Here is a 20,467-nt window from a genome sequence, read left to right as displayed (position 1 = left end):
TACCAGCTGTCAGCTACGTAGAAAAGGATCCTGGTGTTATTTGTCTCTCAGAAACAGTTCATAACTTCCCTTCAACTCATTCATGTCACCTAAAAGGTAAACCTGTTTCTCCATCACCTGTTCAGCTCTGATGATTCAGTAAGGACATCTCCTGGTTTCATCTTCATGTTTCCCTCTCACCACATATCCAAACCGATATCATGACCAGCAGCTTTTACAGCTGTGGCTCCAGCAAACATCAGCTGATACTAGAAATTATTATTAAATAAATTCTAACAACAGCTGATCAAGCTTAAAGGTGCTGCTGTTATTTAGCGCGACATCTGCTGGTTTCCTCTTTCTGGCGCAAAGTGGGCGATAAACAAACAAGAGAGAAAAGCCGATCAGCTGATCATTGATCAGTTTCATGACTGAAGTAGCAACAGGAGAGGGAGGAGAGAGAATGAGAGAGGAAGAGGCAGCTGTGCAGCAAAGACACAGAATAACTCCAGCTTTGTGTCTTTTTTTCATTCTAGCTGAAGTCCGGGACAAACTGCGTCTCTTCTCAGCTCAATACAAAACCTGTAATATTTTCTCTGAATCAGGGACCATTCCATTTTTAAGGAGCCGTTGGCAACTCTACAAACTAACCTTATGAATAAAATAAAGTTCACCATCAGTAACATCATAGCACCCACCCAGCTGTATAGAAACTCCATCATGCTAGCTAGCACGCAGTACGAGTTATTGTAACTGACTGTAAAAAGTCAGCACAACGAAAATAAACTCCACCTAAATTTGGTTTATATCTGACCCAGATAGACTGCAGGTCATAACTTCTTACCTGAAGTTCAGTTCACCTGACACTCGGACTGGCGGCTGCCTCGGGTCTCTCCTCCTCCTGCCTACCCTTCCCTCATCCACCTGCTAGCCGCCGTGGAAGCTCCGCCATGCTCGATGGCCAGTCCAGCTATGTTTAACTGTTAATCTTTCGCCGAAAAACTGTTTTCTGTGGTGCTGTCTTTCGTGCTTGGCTCTCCTACCTTTGCTAACATGATGCTCATAGCGCAGAAGCCGATGCTGCATTCACGTACACTCGGATATCTGAGCTTCACTGTGAAAACATAATCGTACATTTGATATTTCATTGGATTTTATTGTTTTGGCTTCGGGGTGGCACCTGGGGTGGCCAGTCTGGTTGGGGGGGGTGGCCTGGCCACCCCGCTGGACACGCCACAGGTTGTATTTCCAAACTAAGAACATAAAAGGAATTTAAGACTCTTTACCAAACACTAATGTTTTTTCCCAAATCACGTTTTACCTTGTGAATGAGCAGCCACAGTTAACAGAGTATAGTTACTCCACAGTTTTATAAAACGAGTAGAGGTAATGATTTGATTTTGGAATCAAGTTTACTGACTAAATTAAAAAGGATGTTTTTATTCTCAGAAGTTCAGTGAGCCAAAGACATCAGAGTTAAATGTGGGTAAATAAGCACAGACACAGTGAATATATTCAGATATGAACAGCAGGTAAAGCATATAGTGACAGACTTATTGTCTATAATCAGTGCTGTTATCTGTTCTGATTGGTGATCTTCTCTATCCTGTTTCATCTGTTCAGGTTCTGATTTGTTTTTCTTTGGTCTAAAGGAAATTCCCTCTTCATGATCATCCCCATGATTCTTGCTCTGGGTGTTCTTGCTGTCATCACTGTGATTGGATTCATTATCTACAAAAAGAAGACAGGTGAGAGGACAAAGCAGATTTTCTAGGACTTTGAGTTGATGCTTTCTTTTATTCACATTGAACACTAAATCTGTTTGTGGCGGGGTGTGGTTGGCGGTGCTGCTGCAGGGGAGGTGAACGCACCTGCAGGGCATCTGCAATGATGCCTCGCCGGGTTAAAAGTGTCCTGGATTTCAGTGTTGTTGTTGGTGTGTATGTTCGCGAGCAACTGGAAAGCCGCAACCGCGTGTTAACAGCAACCGTGTGAATGAAATGATGCTGAAAAGCATACAGATGTCGTCGAGTCTCTCATCGCTTTATCACACGGTTTCATCCAGCAGTTATTACAGTAAGGCTCAGAGCCAGAGTTTACTGAGAATATGACTGTTGGATAATAAGACAAGATCACAAACTGAGTTAAATCCATAATGTTTAACAAACCCTGTTTTTTACTTTCTTTCATTACAGACAAACGACCTCCATCTCGTAAGTGAAATGTTTCTGATCTGTTTTCTTTGAGTTTTATGTGCACTCTGTAGATTAAAAAGTTTTTCAGATCTGTCAGCTGTTTGTAAAAGTGTTGTGGACTAACGATGTGTTTCTGACCTACAGCTGTAGAAAACTGTGAGGTCCAAGAGAAAATGATTCCTTGTGAAGCCTAAATGACAGACATCACTGCTCACAGTGAGTTCATACATTAAACGGACTTTTTCCTGGGTAGTGTAACAGCCTTCCAATGTATCGGAGGTCAAGGTTCATCAACGTGGGGTCAGCTGGCTGCCTGACTACACTGAATGAACAGATTTTTCCATTAATACATTTTGTCTTCCCTCATGACACGGACAAGATCCTGATGCCAGGAGTCATCAGGCTCAAGTTACTATTGAAGTGGTTCATGAAACATCATTTTCAACATGTGCATTTCACTGAAATAAATATGTGAAACAGTATAAGCTTAATGAAGTGAATGCATGCCATCATCAAAGTTAAAGGCAGTTCAGTGAAACATTAGTGTGACTTTTGTTGGCCAGAAACTGTAAAGCTTTCATAAAATGTGTTCAGCTTTCCCCCCTTTTTTTTAATCTCTGTTTTTTGTGTGATTTGATGTTAAAAAAATCACAAGGTACTTTTTATTTAGTTTTACAATTGTTGCTGTTTTATGTGAGTTTAGGTGAGATTTTTAAGAGAACAGGACAGATGCTTCACTTCTGTGGTTTGGATAAATATTAACACCAATAAGAATGTTTACAAAAACACCAAGCTGACAAAATTAGAACAAATAGTTTTGCTCTAACAGTATTGTGGGTAAATTCTCAATTTGCAGTTTACAATGTAAATATGCTGATTTGCAGAAATGAAAATAATGTTTTCTTGTTTTTTCTTCTTAAATTTCTGTGTAAAGTTTGCGCTGAAACGAGGACTGTTACCTCGTTACCTCTAAACTGTGAATCATTGTTTTTCCATCATGCTTGTTGACTTTAATTTAAATTAAATATTTCCAGCATCAGTTGTATAAATGTAGATATACATAAACAGAAATACACAGGTCCACCTACATGCATGACACTTATATACTCACAGGGTTTGGTGATTTATTTCCCGTAACGTAACATTTGTGGATTTTCACATTTTTAACTGGAGACTTTAAATCACCGAATTTATTAGAGTAAACTATTTTTTAACTTACAAATCTGATGATAAAGGTTGCTTCGTCTCTGCCCTGGTGTGTGAGGACTGGCTCCACTCTTGTCTTATTTTATCTCAGTGAGAACGCAGGACAGGAAATGGATGGATGGAGTTCTTTGTCACTGTGTTTAGTAGCTTTTCAATAATGCTGTGAACATATTTTTCATTCCTTTTGTTCCCTGTGTGCTCACTGACTTTGCCTCCTGTATTGTCTGGTTTTGCTAGTTTTTATTATTTTGTTCTACCTTTATTCTTATTTTGTTGGACAAATTTATCACCTTTTTATATAAACCTGTTTAGTTTTCTTTCAAATGTCATTTCAAATATTTTGAGACTGAAGTGTGTTTTCAGCACTAATGAATGCTGATGAAATACTTCCTTCTCGTATTTCAGCACTTTAAGGGTGTTTTTCTCTCTCTTGTAAACATTTTTTTTTATATCTGGTGTTTGTTTATTAGATAAATGTAAGTATTGCTGTTAATTTATTTTCTATGTTTGTTATGATGACTTTTTAATAAAATCCACAATATTCTTATTTTTTGTCCTGTCGTGAATCCACATTGAGTTTATTCTTCCCATGTGACTGTAGCTACAGTTTCATGAATATTTGCTTCAATAATAGAAACTATTGTATAAACTAAACTATAAAATATAAAATGATGTAACTAAAGGGGAGATCTGACTTTTCACATGAAAAAAATGATGGAAAAAATGTGATATCAGCTTAGATGAATCTCACTTGGTTTGGTGCAGTCTCTGAGGAGGTAACAGTTTCCAGTAATGATCTGGTTATGTTGGAGAAGACGTCATAGCATTGCATACAAACACTGACATGGATCACTCCAAAATAATGTGCCTTTAAAACTAAAATGAAGTGTAACGGAAACAAAAAAAATGTTGTTAGAGCAGCTGCTTCACCTCTGTTGGAACTATGGGAACAGCTCTCTCCTACAAACAGACTGGACGATGCGCTTTCATTTCTATCCTTTGTTCAGCTTTTCTTATGTTAAATGCTGCTTTCACTTTAATTTATAAGCAGCTGTAATTTGTCTGTTCAAACACATTTCTATTGTGTTATACTATGTTTTTGGATCCATGTGCTTGATTTGGTTTTTGTGTCACCTTCAAGTCAAAAAGTATTGATGTTTTTTGTGTAAAGAAAACGTGTTGACCACTAAACCATGAAGTAACTAGAACTTAAATATTAAAAGTACCAAGAAAAAAGGAAATGAAAAGAAGAGCATCAGGTGTTCAAACATCTGCAGAGGTTTTAAATTTCTCTTCAGTCAAACAGTTTTCAGTGTTGAAGCTGCAGAAAAAAGCTGACAGGAGCTAACTTTTCTGTTTAAGAACATTGTTTGACTCTTTATCCTTTGTTTGTTTGGGTCTCACTTCCGAGAAGTACAGAGGTAACAGCGTGTTACATGAGAATGATAACAGTAGATGGCAGGCTGAGCTGAAAGTAGGTCCAACGTTAGACTTGTACTGAAACTAAATAAGTACCTTAAAATGCTAACACATAACTACCACAGAAGACATGAATAAAAGAATATGATGCTTTCGACAATATAATTACATATAATCAATATAATATCACGACTCAATAACTACACAAATTTGTGATCACACAGTTATTGCTCTACCCTCCACAGAGCGCCACATGACAGAAATTCAGTGAATTCATTTTTGATATTTTTGTTTCCAATTCAACATGAGCCACAAAGAACAGATTTTATGATGCCATCAAAAACTGGTTCAATGTGTGAGTTTAAAGCAGATATAACTGACGTTTGCTCTCAGGATGAATTCCTATTTGTTCTGATGGACCTTTGACACCTGAGCAGGAAGCACTGAGTCTCTTTTTGTGGACAATAAAACTAATAAAGTCTCTTAAAAGTTTACATGTTGATGGTCTTGATGTTCCTGCTTCTCCTGGGAATACAGGAGGTGACAACAGGTTATCTAGGAATTTTATGTTTTTGTCTTTTTATTTGTGGCAGCCTTTTTCTGTATCATTTGATCCCCAGAGAACTGCAGCCTGTTTCAGCTGCAATAAATCCCTGTAGATTATAATTATATTATAACCTTAATGTACTTCTCATCTTATTTCCCAAACGGTCGCCAATGTGGACCAATCTTCATGCTTTAACTGGTACAGATTTTATACTGAATATCCTTCCTGACACAAGCCTCCCATTTATTCCTGCTTGGACTGAAGGAGTAGACTTTCTCATGACTCCCTGAGTCTGGGTTTGTGTCTCCTCCTGGTCTTGAACTGGGAATTGTTCATGTGTGAGGTGAATACATAAATGCATAAAACAAACAAATCCCGCATTTCAAGCTAATTCCCAATAATTAGCATTTAGCATTAGAAGATGAGAAATGATGTTTATATTTTGAACTGTTTTGTTTGTTTGTTTGTTTGTTTGTTGGTTTTTGCTTTGTTTTATTCTTTGCTTCGAGCCCTGTGTACAGGAGCTGCATGCAAAAGATTTTTTGTTAAAAGGGTTGGCGTAATAAGGAAATGCTTCAGCCAATACCTTTTGATTAGCCTTGTCTCTTGATTTTTTGCTTTGTGGTAATCCTTATTCTGTATTCTGTATTCACTGAGATATTGAATGCTAATGTCCCGATTCAAAATACTGAGATCCAAAACAAAATACCAAAGGCCCAGAAGGATGCAATCAAACGGAAGAGTTTATTGAATACACATGCGGGGAGGTACAAACTGCCAAACATCAGTTGTAGAACTCCACCCAAAAATACACTTCAGATTGCTTTTGATTCATCAGGGTTGACGCCCCCTCATGCGTTTACAAAGATTGTGATATGTCAGATACAGTAAATATTCATTTTCATAAGCTAAAATAGACATAGAAGTTCCTGTCTCTATCACATTTTCCATATAAGGCCACTCGCTGCATCCTCCAGATGGTCCTTGGGGATGGTAGTCATCTGGCCACCTCCTCTGTCACCTGTAACCGGGCAAACTCAAATGCGACAAGAAGCTGAATACATTCAGGCCTTCACTCAAGCCTGCTTCTTGATTATATGTATTATATGTGTTTTGTAGGCATGTATGCATTGAACCTTCCATAGCTCCAAGTCACTTACTCCATGTTTCGCCGGGACATTCACGCCCAACTGAGCTTATATCCTTTTAATTAATTGACTGAGCCACAACTCTTTAATAAGCACAGAATTGCAATGTGTATAACATGATTACAGTTGCGCCTGCAATGAGAGATTATTATGTGATTATGATAACACCTGTAATACAGACTTTAATGTAATGTCAGCAGCTTCAATAACTGCTTCAATGAAGTGATTATTATATGGTTTAATGCAATGATCATGACTTAATGCAAAGTTAATTAATGCAATCATAATGCTGATAATAAGTATAAGTAGCAGTAAAATATTCCTTATTCCACACTAATCAATAAAAAAATCAAATTAAAAAAAAAAATCAAATCAATCAACTTAGCTATTTCTTTAAATTGCTCATTGCACATCTTTTTTATAAGTGAACCTGCCGTCTTTCTAAATGATCCAACAGCTGTAATTGACATCAGTCAGGGGGTCTGTTGGTAATTTAGTGGCTGTAACCAAAACTTTTATTTTCGCCACAAAATACCATTTTCATTTTTATAAAGAGTTAAAACCTTTTATCGCTACAGCTTATCAAGTAAAATAATTATACACAAACTGTTTCTTACAGTGACCCACTCTTTGAAATATTTCTTTACTGCGTCTTCTCAAGTCCAAGACTTCCCAGAGTTTTAGGTTGTTGGGATTGTCACAGTTTGCCAGGGCAAGCCGTGGGGATGTGGGGGAAAGGAGGACCCAGAACGCTGGACTCTTCACTGCAAGTGGTGCGTTTATTTACAGTGCGAAAATGACAATAAATCCCCATGCTCTCCCTTTACTCCCGTGTCGTGTCTTCTTCCCAAAAAGTCCCTGTTTAGTGCTCTCTGCTCCTGTGTCTCTGCACTCCCCGTGCTCACTGCTCTCTCTCGTTCCACACTCCTCCTGAGGAAAACAATAGAGACAGCCGTTAAAACACTTAATCCCAGCAGGCATACACTCACTGACTTTTAAACTAAACTAGAAGACTGACATGAAGTCTAACGCAATAATCCCGCGTCGGTGGAAACTCCATCGCTCTCCTAAATAGCTCCCCCGACGAGCCCAGATCAGCAGCAGGTGTGTGGCAAGGACTTCGGGTGTGGCCAGTCCCCTAGCAGGGCCACACCCACCAGGCCTGAAGGTGGCTGTGACTTGGCCACAGAAAACAGCTACACACACACACACACACACACACCTGCCTACATACAAATGTGAACAGAACAGTAGCAGTGCAGACGACACACACACCAAATAATAATAATAATAATAATAATAATAATAATAATAATAGCCCACACTGCTCACGGACCCCGAGTCCCCAGAGCCGGGTCCGTGACAGAGATGATTGATGAAGTTCAGATGATTCGTTATGACAGCAGCACAGGAGAGCTGAACCCAAACAGCAGTGGATGAACGATGCAGCAGATACACAGTACTGGGAGAGGAACACTGCGTTTTTTCCTCCATTAATAATTTAAAGCAGCGCTTCAACCAAACTGGAGGTTTGTTGATGTTTTTACTGACACATGCTGTTAATGTTTTTTTGTTTGTTTTTGCAGTACATTGAAAATTTGCCATTTAGATCACAGTCCGAACTCTTCTCTTTGTTATGACACGATGCGGGTGGACCACGGGAGCAGAACACACAGACATGTTTTGGACTCAGTGCAGGGGGTCATACTTACAGTGACACAAGCAACACAATTCTGGGGCTGTGAGGAAGTGCTCGAACGGTCTACGGAAAAAGGAGAGTAGAGATTAGTGTCAGTGTACGGGGAAGCAAAAGCAAGGATAATACGAGGGAAGAGGGTGAGAATTGGAGAGCTTACTTGTCATGACCTGATTACTAGCCCGGGCTGACGAGGAGCCGGTGTTCTGGTAATCCATCCTACCTCAAAAACATCCTACCCGATGTTTCTGTGCAGACGCCGCGCATGCGCACAGCACCAAACCCAAATTAACTTCTTTTTCGGTCACCCATCCGGAATACTTCTTAAGGTTATGTCAGGAGTTTTCCTGTAATGCAACTCAGATTGGAATAAGTGACACTCAGACAGGTTTTACAAATTAACGTGCACGGGAGAGAACTGGACAGGCGCCGTTCCTTCGCTTGACCTCAGTTGCTCTCGTCCGCCCTCCCGTAACACTGCTCTTTTATTGTGGTTACATGAATATGCATAGTTTCATTAACATATGATGTATACCTTGTGTGTGTGTGTGTGGAGTGAGATATGATCCCGTGAAGACTCCCCAAAGCTGGTGCCAGGAGTCTAGCGGTCCATCTAAACAAAAGGCTCTTAGACTCAAACAGATATACGTATGTTTGCTATACCATATATCAGCAAGAGAAGATACGGCCTCTCCTAGGAGACGTGTGATCTATGCCAGAACACTCTGAGGAGGAGTGAACGCACTCCCCTCTTCATGCTACACAGAGTTGTTACAGACCTCCTAGGATAAGACATTCTTTCAATCTACAAATGATTATATACTTCTAAGCATATATGAGTAAACATTTCTAAGCATAAATGGCAATAAACAATAAGACAAGGTGTGACCTCTCCCATGCTCCCAGGATGTGGGTGAGTAAAAAGAGCAAACACATCTAGAAAACCTTAAATGAAATGTACTTCTAAACATAAACATAATAAAAATCTTTCAACAGGTTATGGTTATGGTTAAGGGTAGGGTTAGGTTTAGTCACAAGTCACCGTAAAATCATAATACGGGTAGGACGATTTGTCAAAGTAGGATGGTTTCTCAGAACACCGGCTCCTTATTGGGAGCCGTGGGTTTTTTTTTCTTTCTCTCACCCTCTCTCTCGCACTTTTTTTCCACTTCCCTCCGCACGCGAGCCTTGTGCTTTGCGCTGGGAAGAGGGGGGAGGGGCGGGAGTTACACTCGCAGTAGCACAGGAACAGAGCGGGAGGGAGAGAGAGAGAAAGAGAGCCAGGGACAACAACATCACATTTGAAAGGTATAGTAATCATCCACAACTATTTTCAGTTGCGGATGATAAAGGATTTAGAAATTCATGCAGGCCCATATGACAGAGAATGTGCATCTTCTTTTTGTTTTCATATTTTAATTTATATTTAATTGTGTTGTGGTTTGCAGTGTTTTGTATTGTTTCACTATAAATTTGTTTAAAAGGAAAAAGCTGAAAATTTAAATAGTTAAAAGCTGAAATATAAATAGTTGGTTTTTGTATTATATGATTTATTTCTTACATTTTATGTGGAGTGAATAAATAAAAGTATATTTACGGTGGCCCCTAGAGACGAAGCACATACAAACTCCAAAACACGTAAAAACTCCAAAACACATAAAAACTCCAAAACACGTACAAAAGATAACAGAAGTGCTCCAGGATGCTAGGCGCAGTGTAGTGGCTACACAAGCCAGGAAGTACCAACGACCGGATTTGGTGTGTGGTAGTAAAAGGTAAATTATTTGAATATTTACAAGTGCTTGTGTATAAATACACAAACAATACACATATGCTTTCAATTGTGTAATTTAAGTGATCTAGGTAGCTCTGTTTTGGAAATTCAGTTAACGCTAGAAATGTGTTTTGGAGTTTGCACGTGCTTTGTCTCTAGGGGCCACCGCATATATTTATATATAAACATATATAAATAAAACCACTTTTTTTTACATTAGTAATTCCTTTTATGCATAATTTTATATTATTGTTAATAATAAATTAATTAAAGCAACAAAACAACCTGAGGAGCCAGTTCGGAGCCGAAAGAGCCGGCTCTTTTTAGTGAGCCGAGCCGAAAGAGCCGGTTCTCTAAAAAGAGCTGGAAATCCCATCACTAGCATCCAGCTCCTGGTGTAAAAAGCCTCGTGTTCGCATTAAGGCAGACGGCCAGGTGGCTTTCAGTCCTTGCAAAAGTGCAAAGTAGACCCCGTAGTATCCAAAAATACGAATGCGCATGCGTGCTCAGGCACAGAAAGGCGCCAACAGCTTCAACTCATGTAAAACTTGAATTCATTCATTTTGCCAGCAATAAATTTCATCTGAGACCAACTTTTGCTCCAAAACGTTAAAGGATTAGTTGAAACCCTTAATGTATTTGAGTTTATGGGGCAACAGCTTTTATTGTTAAATTGTGAAAGAAATGACTGTAAGCTCAGCAATTGCAAGTTTGATTTTTTACAGTGTATGCGTTTAAAATTAATACAAATTACTCCACTGAGAAACTTAACAAGGTTTTATCCCCTGAATAGAAAATAAATTATACAGTGTATACCCAACATAACATGAACTACACCTGTCATAACATAAAAATTTATAAAGACCAGATGAAACTAACCTTCCCTTCGTGATAAACTGGTTCATATGAAGATATTTTACTTTCAGTTTCGTTGATAACTCTAAAGGTTTACCCCAGATTTAAACGACGTTTACTCTCAGAGTAAATCCCTATTGGCTCTGATCGAGGCTAATGGTGACGTTTCTCCTGGTTCTCCATTTTAGCTGTAGCTTTTTCTGGACAAGCAAATAAAGTCTGTTAAAGGTTTGGCTGTTTATGGTCACAATGTAGAAGATGAAGAAAGAAGAAAGAAGATGAAGGCCTTCATCTTCTTTCTTCTCCTGGGAATACAGGGGGCAGCAGCAGGTCAGTTTGACTGTTATATTTCTGTCTTTTTATATGTCAGATTTATGTAATTTGAAAGACAAATGGACGGACTGTTTGCTCCCCAGAAATACGCTAAACATTTAGTTGTAATGGATCCTAGTACACTGTTAAAAAAAACATCTTAAAAAAACAGTAATATTCTGGCAGCTGGGGCGCCAAAATAATACTGTAAAATAACAGAAAATAACTTCCTCATAAAAATACGGTTATTTTCAGTAAGGAAAATACAATTTGTTGCCCTAATTTTACATGGGATTTTGCCTTTTTCAAGTGCTTTTAAACATTAAATTAGGAACATTTTAATGTGATTAAACAATGAAATTACCTATAAACAAGGTCAATGAATGTGGCAATATGAATAATGCTTAAATTTACAGAAATATACAGTTAACAGTTGGGTTAAATAACATTATTTGATGTAAAAAAAAAAAAAGTTGTATATTCAATTATATTTGATGTAATACTACATTATGCAGCACAAAATAATTTATCTTTCAAAACATGTCAAAAAACTAGATATTGGCTTTAAAATTACAATTCACTGTTAATTTTACATAATATCACATGTAAATTTAGATTTGAAGTGTAATTTAACATAAATTTCCTGAATATTTACTGGACTTTCAGTTTGAATTAAGTGTGCTCCCTGTAAGATTGTGGGTTTTATCTGTCACAAAACACCCAAAGAACCCTTATTAAACAAAACCCCTGATTATAATGAAATCAAGATTATGTTAATTCTTGATCATATGTTGCGTATGAGCAGTTTGTAGATGTTTATTTTACTTATAAGACATGAGACATTGTTTCAATCATTAACATGGATTTTATTGAGCAACGAAAAGGGGTATATTTGAGGCACATAACCTGCAGGTTTAGAAGTAGCTCTAGCTTTCTGAAAGTCTCACATTCAGGGCTGCTGCTGGCCATTTGGGTTCCCTTGGAGAAATTTGCAAAGTAATCATATGCAAAGAACAACTCGAGTAAAACAAAAGCGTCATTGTTATGCTGATTATACTTAACTGATAAGTATTGATATGTTGTAAGTTGTCACTTTAACACAAACTTTTACCAAAATAACTGAACGAATGGGACTGTGTTTGCAGAGCAAGCACCACAAGTGTCAATGTATAGCCTATTACAATGAACTGAGATGAAGATAATACTTAAGACAATGCTACACCTAAAGCAGGACAGAGTGACAGAGAGCCTGTCAGCAGACAGTAACATACCAACTAAATGTGAATAGGATTTGCAGCCTATATTTCACTTCTCCCCTATCAAGTAGGCCACCCGTGCTGTTGACATTGACCATGAACCGGAGACCAGTGCTACTGAACAGCAGATTATGTTATCCTCAGGATAAAAATAAGAACTTTTTATGCTCTCCACTCATAGTCCGCAATTTTGGCGATCAACGTCAGAACCTTTGGATTGACTGCAAGGTTTTTCTTAGACGTGTTCCACTCCACTTTGGATCCCTTGTCGGGGTTTATCTTAAGGCATCTGTCGAATGAAAAACAACAACTTCGTTAAGAAACTGAGGACTGGACTGTATGTGTTTTTTTACATTTGCAATGAATCTAAGTGTAGATTGAGCTTGCTTTTGAGTGCGTGTTTGGACATACAGGTCATTGTGGAACAGAGAGGTGATGCAAAGATGTTTGGTTAACCTGTGAGTCTATTGCAAATGCTGTTTCAGGGTAGTGAAACATCTGTAAACATCTACTACTCAAAGGTCTCTTTCTATAACTTGACATGAGCATGAATCAAGGATATTTAAGAGACAGCCATCTGAAACACAAATATTAGTTATTTGTTGATTTATCAATCTACAAATCATCTCAACACTCAAGCATTGCTCATTCTTATGTGTTTTAGCTGCAAATGAAAGGAGATCTGATGATTTGATTTGGATTGCATAACTTTAGATTTCACTGTCTCATCATTCTTATGTCTCAATGCATAAAACTGACTGGTGCCGCCTTACCGTTGCAAGAATTCCAAGGTTGCTGCCTGGGCTACTGGATAAGAAATGTTCGTGCAGTAGTAAGAGCCAAACATCAGGATAAGTGCGTCGCTGAAGATAGTGATATGGCCATTCACAATTGCCTGGTCCACAGATAACATGAAGTGCTCGGCTGCCAAAGTAGAGTTTCCTGTTGTGTACATGAACAAGAGACAAGGGGACAAAAAAAACAAGTCCACAAATGACTCAAACAACTAACTGCAATGTTACAACTGATGTATATCAATTACATACACTGGCATGCAGTTTGGGCCCTACGGTCAACTACAAGGTGTCCAAACTTTTGCTGTGGGCCTTTTCCTTTTCTGTTTAAAAAAATATGAAAATGATTTTATTTAAAATTAAATGTCATCTATAACTTTAAGCCATTTGGAGATTATTTCATCTTCTACTTGCTTAACTGTTCACATGAACTGAAATGTTGACCATGGGTGCCCAAACATTTACATTAAAGCACCACAACTGTGACAGGTGTAATCTTTTGACATCCTTAAATGCAGCACAATACTCACCTTTACAGCTGACTGAATAAATTTGAGAACTCACGCTACTAATCTGCAGGGGAAGAAACAAAACCTTATGAATCATGAAACCTGCCAAAATCCAAATACCTGTATGCAATGCACGTTTAAATGTAGTCAAATAATTCGCCTCAGCTGTTTTAGCCCTACTTCCTTTCCACAAAATAGAAGGAAATACTTGGCTTACCTGTCCATTACATTTTACACGGCAAAGCTAGCACAGTGGGCTACTTCTATTTCCTATTTCTCTCACTTCATCACGCAGCACATCTTGGCACGCACGAGCTCTCTACAAGAATGCAGGTGTGTTGCTAGAGTGGAACAGGTCGCCTATTAGCTCTTAAGTTGCATACTTAATTTCACATTAAGACAAATGCATCAGTGGCAGCTGTCATCGCGGCCCCCCTAACGGGTATTAGCAGTGTAGAAACTATCCGCGTAGCAACTGCTGTGTTTACACGGTCACAGAAAGCTGGCAGCTAACAAATTAGCGAACAACAACTCTGCTAGCCAGCAAGATAGTATACAGCTAGACCAGCCACTAACTGCAGCTTATACTGACAGACGACGTCCTTTGCCTTCATAGCTAGGGATTCCATGCCTTTTACCGTCTCAGTAAACTAGGAGCCATAGTGGTCAAGCAATTCCAAGTTAAATCTACTAAGCTGAGTTTGATATACTTGCCTTGCAGCACTGCATGGATGATCTTTCACCAACCTCTCTCTTCCAGCGCGCTTTCCATTAGTGATGCGTGAATCATGAACGAATCGTTCAATACTGGAGAAACTTTACTGACTCGTGAATCATGATTCACAAGCCCAACTGACTCACTGACTCGTCCCTGTTGCTCTTAGCAAACTAATTTCATTAGTAGAAATATATCTAGCTTATAATTAAAACTGTGGGGAAAAAAACAACAGCCAGTTTCTTTACAAAAACATTTCTGCTCTGAACTGGAAGAAAAAACCCTGAGTAGAAGCTCACATCAAGACAATAGCTCCTCGGTTCACAGTAGCATCGCTCTGCTAACATGCTAACAGCACATTTGAGCTACTCACCCCCTCATTTTCTGTGCTGAATCGTAGCGTAAGCGAATCACTCAGGACTCACTCACCCCCTCCCTCCTGGCTTGCAGCTTCTTCTTCTTCTTGGTTGGCAACCAATGTTAAGGCACATTACCGCCCCCTGGCTCAGAGCTCAGTGGACATTTAGATGGGAAAATATATATTTGAAACATTTGAGGAAAATACTACTAAAATAGAATAAAAATAAATAAAATAAATGTTCTCTTTAGAATTTTTTTGCTCTTTTTTGCTCCATAAAAATAGTTGTTTTTCTTTTTCAATCACTCATCTTAGCAGTAGGATATACATGACAAGAGAAACAAATTAAGTTTGAGTGAAAATGTACATTTTTTGCACTCTGGTCAACTGACTCAGTGACTCAAATGACTCAAAAAACCCAATTCACTTTGGTGAGTGATTCATTCAAACTCGATTCAGTAAAAAAAATCAAGTTTACCATCACTACTTTCCACAGCCATACCCGCGACCTTGTGGTTGTTAGTTCACATTCATTGGCCGATGCTTATTATGTGTCCCAACATCCAATGGCATGTCACATTGTTTTCATGGCCACGCCCTCACCCCAGGTGCAGAGGCCTATTTCTGTTCAGGAATGTTGTGAATACTTTGAGATTTATATTAATTGCAATTCCTACCTCTACATTTATTTTTTTAAATATATAATTAGCACAGCGTGGCCGTGCAATGTTTTATATGTTTTTTTTAGTTTTTATTCCTATTAATTATATTTTCACTTGTTACCTCTGAATTATTGAAACAGACCTAGATGACATGAAATTTTCAGCAAAATTATAATTCAAATACTCCTTTAATTATTAATTATTCTCATAAATTTTCGATCATTTTATATATTTTTCCATAGTATTACATTTGAATTTAACAGATCAATCTCTCAAATAACAGACAAATATTTGTGAAATTATGATACATTTCTGAATGTATTTTTACAATCTAAATATGCATATGTACAAAAAAATATATTTAAAAAACAATTACATTTACAGTGAAGTTATGTTATTTTACATTTGACATGCAAAATCACAGTCTACTTATGTAAATTTAATGATATTCCAGAAAAACAGTACAAAACTGTAAAATATACAGTAAGATACTTTTATATTACTTTTTTTTTTTTTTTCTTTTTTACAGTGTAGATAATGTCAATGTTTAGAAACAATCGATTATATTATACAGGTAATTAAATCGTCTGTTTATCTCTTCAATACCTAATAATAAACATTAAGTTTAGATGAAGGCAAAGATTAAACAAGGCGACTTATGTCCCAAACTATTTGATGATTTCCGGGTTTAAACCGTTCGTGACGCATTTTTAAGCGTTGACTCTGCTGTCTCTCCAAACAGTCCAACAAATAAAACATCAGTGAGGAGGTCTGATGATAATCTGGTGACAATAATTAAAACGTTTATTTTAAAAACTAAGTAGCATTTTAATTTTCATGAGGGTTTAAAACATTTTCACACAACTGCTGCTTATTAAAGTTAACTAAAGTTCATTTAAGTATCTTCATAAATATTATTTTTATTTTACTATTATTTAAAAATGATTTGTTCAGTATATGAAGAGCCACATGTCATTTGATGTAGTCTATTAAAAGTTAAAAGACTCCTGCTTTGTATTGTCTTCAGTATTATTCACCAGTGTTATGCTTGTGAATATTTTCTGTTTGACAAACATGCGCACACATATCGTAACTAACGAGTAGTTACACCCGGATATGAAGTTCACTGTTTTTCTGGTGTTATTGCTTAATTAACAGCGCAATGAGGTGACTTTTGTTGTGAGGTGTATAAATAAAATAAAATAGAATTCAATTGAACTGAATTGAGATGCAAATTATATCATTATTACTTAATAATATCAGATAGTTTATGTATGTAAAGTGCGAGTACACTACACATACCATCACGAACTAATTTTTTGTATCACTGCTGAATGATCAATAAGAAGCTGCAGGTGAGAAATACCAGAAAAGTTTTGCAATTTATGAACAATCTCCACCAGGGAGCGCTAATGAGAAGAGTTTTAAACTAACAAATATTGTTGACTTTTGATAACTGAAAACTCACCTGAAAACCTGATTACAGAATAAAAGATAAAATAACAATTGCTAAGATAATATTCCCCAAATAATAGTTACCTAACATTAGCTTTGGTTTTATTGATAATATTATCGATCAGATATTGGAAGTAAAACTTTCTGTAACAATTTTAAGCTTAAAAAAATCTATAAAAATAATATAAACAAAGAAGAAGCATCGATATGCTTCAATCAATTCATATAATTTGAAATATCAAAAATTGAAATGCAAAAGAGAACAACTCACTTTAGAAGTCACGCTGTGTAACAAAAGCAAAACAGATTAAAAATAATATGTATTTTGTTTAACAATGAAAACAAAATAAAAATACAGTTAAATTAAAACCTATAATGAGTTCAAACCATCAATCATGAAAACTGAATTAAACCAAACTGAAGGATAAACACCAGTTTTAAAACTTTCTGTGAATAATCAGGTTCAAACTAGAATTTGAAGTTTTGAAGAAAAGGATCAGAAAAATTACATTAACCACTGAATATCTATTCATAAATCTATTTTGTGTTTATTGAAGGGACAGCAGGATTATTACAGGATGTCTTTAATGTGCTGTAGTTTTTCTTATTGTGTTATTTAAAAAATAAAATGATTTATAAATCTGTGTTCCTGAGATCTCACAACATTAACTGTTTCTTACAGTGACCCACTCGCTGAAGTATTTCCTTACTGGATCCTCTCAAGTCCCAAACTTCCCAGAGTTTGTGGTTGTTGGGATGGTTGATGATGTTCAGATTGATTATTATGACAGCAACACAGAGAAAGCTGAGCCCAAACAGGACTGGATTGCCAGGAACACAGATCAGCAGTACTGGGAGAGAGAGACTGCAAACTGTTGGGGTTCCCAGCAGGCTTTCAAAGCCAACATTGACACTGCAAAGCAGCGCTTCAACCAAACTGGAGGTTTGTTCATGTTTCATTTTTTACTGATATTTGCTGTTAATGTTTTCAGTGTGTTTTGTTTACAGTAGTAAACAGGTTTGCACACATTTAATATTTCATTCAGATTACAGATTAAAATTATTAACATAATAATTCATAATGAATGTAGAACTACAGTACAATAATCAAATAATAAAGATAAATTCATGATATTTGAAGTTTTCTGTTTATATTTAGGATTTTTTGCCTCTGAAACCTTGATGGTTGTTTTTGCTACAATTTCTTAATAATCGATTATTCAGAAATTAATCTCCAGAAAATCAGCAGGATCTAAATAATCAGTCTGAGGTGTATTTGTTTTACAATTATTGTGAACTAATATTTGACTTTTAATAAAAACAATCCTGGACTGAAACTCTCCTTCAGTGGAAGCTTCTAGAAAGACCTGAGGACAGTCTGGTGTGTAGTTTTCCCACAGTTAGACGATTTTTTTTAGAACGATAAGAGGCTGCAGAGTTTCAGAGGATGGAAACTTAAACCCAGGATCAGGATCTGTGTCTGCTGCTCAGGATCCATCTTAGTGTGTTTGTCTCTTCCTGTAGCTCACAGGAAGTCGCTCCGTGTCTCAGTTCAGACGACCCTCACAAATAATCACATGTTGTAATAAATTATAGAAAAAGAAAATATGTCAGACACCATCAACAGCATCTTAGGATGAAATAATTTATCATCTAGCTGAGATGTTAAATGTGCTGTGATGTCACAGTTTTGACAGCAGTTTTTCCAGATTCCATTAAACACATAATAATAATAATAATAATAATAATAATAATAATAATAATGTTATATTTAATACAAAAAGTAGAATCAAACAGGGTTGACTTTGTAACAGGCTGAAAGTAGAGACAGCTCAATGACCTGTTCACTGTCCACGGCCTCTTTATGAATGAATTTAACTAAATGCATCAACCATTGTGAAAATAAAGCAGACATTCAGCCCGTTTTCATGAGGAAATGTTTTCAGGATTATCTTTCATTAGCAGAGGTTCCATAAATAAATCGGTGACAAACTTAAAGCTACTCTGTGGAAAATAAATAAATATTTAACTTTTAGTTTTACTTCAATAGTACAACAGTTTGGTGAGAAGTAGATAGACCAAAAATAAGAAACACAAACTAACAGACAGACGTTTAACAGTTAACAGTTTCTCTAAATTTTACTTTGATTATTTAAAAATAAGACAGTAAATATGAGTTTCAGTCTATGTTTAATATTTTTGGTCCCCGATTTAAAATTTAATGTGTTTTTTTTTTTTTTTTTTTTTTTTTTTTTTTTGCTAATAAACAACAATCTGAAAATATAATCAAGGAAAGTAAAGTGTTAAAATGTCTCACTTTTCCCATAAACTGGCTGAAGGTTGATTATTAAGGTGGTGTCGTTAAATCAGGACGCCGTAAAATTCAGCAAGAACCCTTCCAGAAAGCCTCCCTATGAGCGGTGAAAAAACCCACGGGTTGTTTTGGTCATTAAACACAGCTTTGGTCACTCATCTACGCAACATTTACGAGCGGCGGAAAATAACAGCGTTCTGGGCGGGTCACTGAGCTTGCTTTTTCCGGCGCTCAGTGACTAGTGATGTGCAATACCACTTATTTCCTTTCCCGAAGTAATATTCAGGGCAGTATCTACTGATCTGATACCGATGCTTTGTACAAAAACTTAACGTGTTATTGTATTTCAAATTTTAGCTTCATAATGATCACAGGTCATCAGACTACTTGTTCTTATTGTTTAGTTATGAAGAATTATCATATAGTTGTGAGCAGTGTTGGTCAAGTTACTTGAAAAAAGTAATCAGTTACTAATTACTGATTACTTCCCCAAAAAAGTAATCCCGTTACTTTACTGATTACTTATTTTCAAAAGTAATTAATTACTTAGTTACTTAGTTACTTAGTTACCTTTTAAAAACACAATTTACAACCTGAATAGGTAATAAAGCGATAGATCTTTCAGCCCAATTCTACTTTTTCTGCATAATCCATCATACAAAATGTAATCAAATGGAAAAGTCTCTTTTTAAAACTTGTTTTATTAGTTTTAATCTTTTAACTTAAATTATATGCAACATTCTCTGACTGGAAGAAATTTGTTTAACATTTAAACCTATTTTCTGCACATTCTAGCACATAAAATAAAATATTTTTTTGTGTTTACACTCACTCTTTCAAATAGATGCAAGTAAAACACAGCAGAAAATAAATAAAGTCAAAGACTAGTTGCTCTATTTTCACCTGTAAAGCAGGAGGTTTAGGCGGAGGTTTGCCCTGGTGCAGGTGTGCCGCAGCGGTCAGTTGAAGACTCCGCGAGTTTCTCTGTGAATTTCCCATTACAGTCGTAGCGCACTCGGTGCTTGCTTGGAAGTTTAGGGGGGGGGTTTTCGCTGTAAAAAGAAGTTTTCTTCCCACGCACAACGGACGCTAATGTTTTTGTCACTTTTTATGGAATCAAACTCAAAATAAGGTCAGTACTTCCACACTTTAAACGCTGCATGCTCATACTCTCTCCCGCACTCGATATATTATCCATTGTTGATCTGCAGACAGCTGTTGTCATGAACGTCGCACTCGCTTACGTCACTCTCATGAGACATTCTCGCAAAAA

At 36.9% G+C, this 20,467-nt stretch overlaps 2 protein-coding genes and 1 long non-coding RNA gene across 8 annotated transcripts in view; 2 read left to right on the top strand and 1 right to left on the bottom strand.

Moving 5' to 3' along the window:
• LOC112841703 (major histocompatibility complex class I-related gene protein) overlaps positions 1 to 3,927 on the top strand; it is a 103,871-nt gene extending 99,944 nt beyond the window's left edge. For both annotated transcript variants that reach the window (XM_025902453.1, XM_025902454.1), the window contains 3 exons: positions 1,632 to 1,727; positions 2,175 to 2,192; positions 2,319 to 3,927. In XM_025902453.1, coding sequence (XP_025758238.1) covers positions 1,632 to 1,727; positions 2,175 to 2,192; positions 2,319 to 2,368 — 164 coding nt within the window. In that variant the 3' untranslated portion in view covers positions 2,369 to 3,927. The remainder of the gene's footprint in view (positions 1 to 1,631; positions 1,728 to 2,174; positions 2,193 to 2,318) is intronic.
• LOC100698385 (class I histocompatibility antigen, F10 alpha chain) overlaps positions 1 to 20,467 on the top strand; it is a 127,230-nt gene that overhangs the window by 88,305 nt on the left and 18,458 nt on the right. The window contains exons 1-3 of one of the 5 annotated variants that reach the window (XM_025902441.1): positions 8,105 to 8,109; positions 11,098 to 11,149; positions 17,563 to 17,823. The exons of 1 other annotated variant lie outside the window; for it this stretch is intronic. In XM_025902441.1, the coding sequence (XP_025758226.1) occupies positions 11,098 to 11,149; positions 17,563 to 17,823 (313 nt within the window). In that variant the 5' untranslated portion in view covers positions 8,105 to 8,109. Of the gene's footprint in view, positions 1 to 8,104; positions 8,110 to 10,992; positions 11,150 to 17,562; positions 17,824 to 20,467 lie in introns of those variants that run through there. 3 more of the 5 variants (XM_025902439.1, XM_025902440.1, XM_025902438.1) reach the window with 3 other exon arrangements.
• On the bottom strand, positions 7,309 to 9,374 carry LOC112843563 (uncharacterized). Its single transcript, XR_003216000.1, has 3 exons — positions 9,335 to 9,374; positions 8,207 to 8,256; positions 7,309 to 7,424 (listed from the first exon to the last, which is right to left on the bottom strand). It is a non-coding gene; the product is annotated as an uncharacterized LOC112843563 (long non-coding RNA).

The sequence above is a fragment of the Oreochromis niloticus genome, linkage group LG22 (genome assembly GCF_001858045.2).
Source record: "Oreochromis niloticus isolate F11D_XX linkage group LG22, O_niloticus_UMD_NMBU, whole genome shotgun sequence".
Taxonomy (NCBI): Eukaryota; Metazoa; Chordata; class Actinopteri; order Cichliformes; family Cichlidae; genus Oreochromis; species Oreochromis niloticus.
This window is presented reverse-complemented; position numbering and strand designations above follow the sequence as displayed.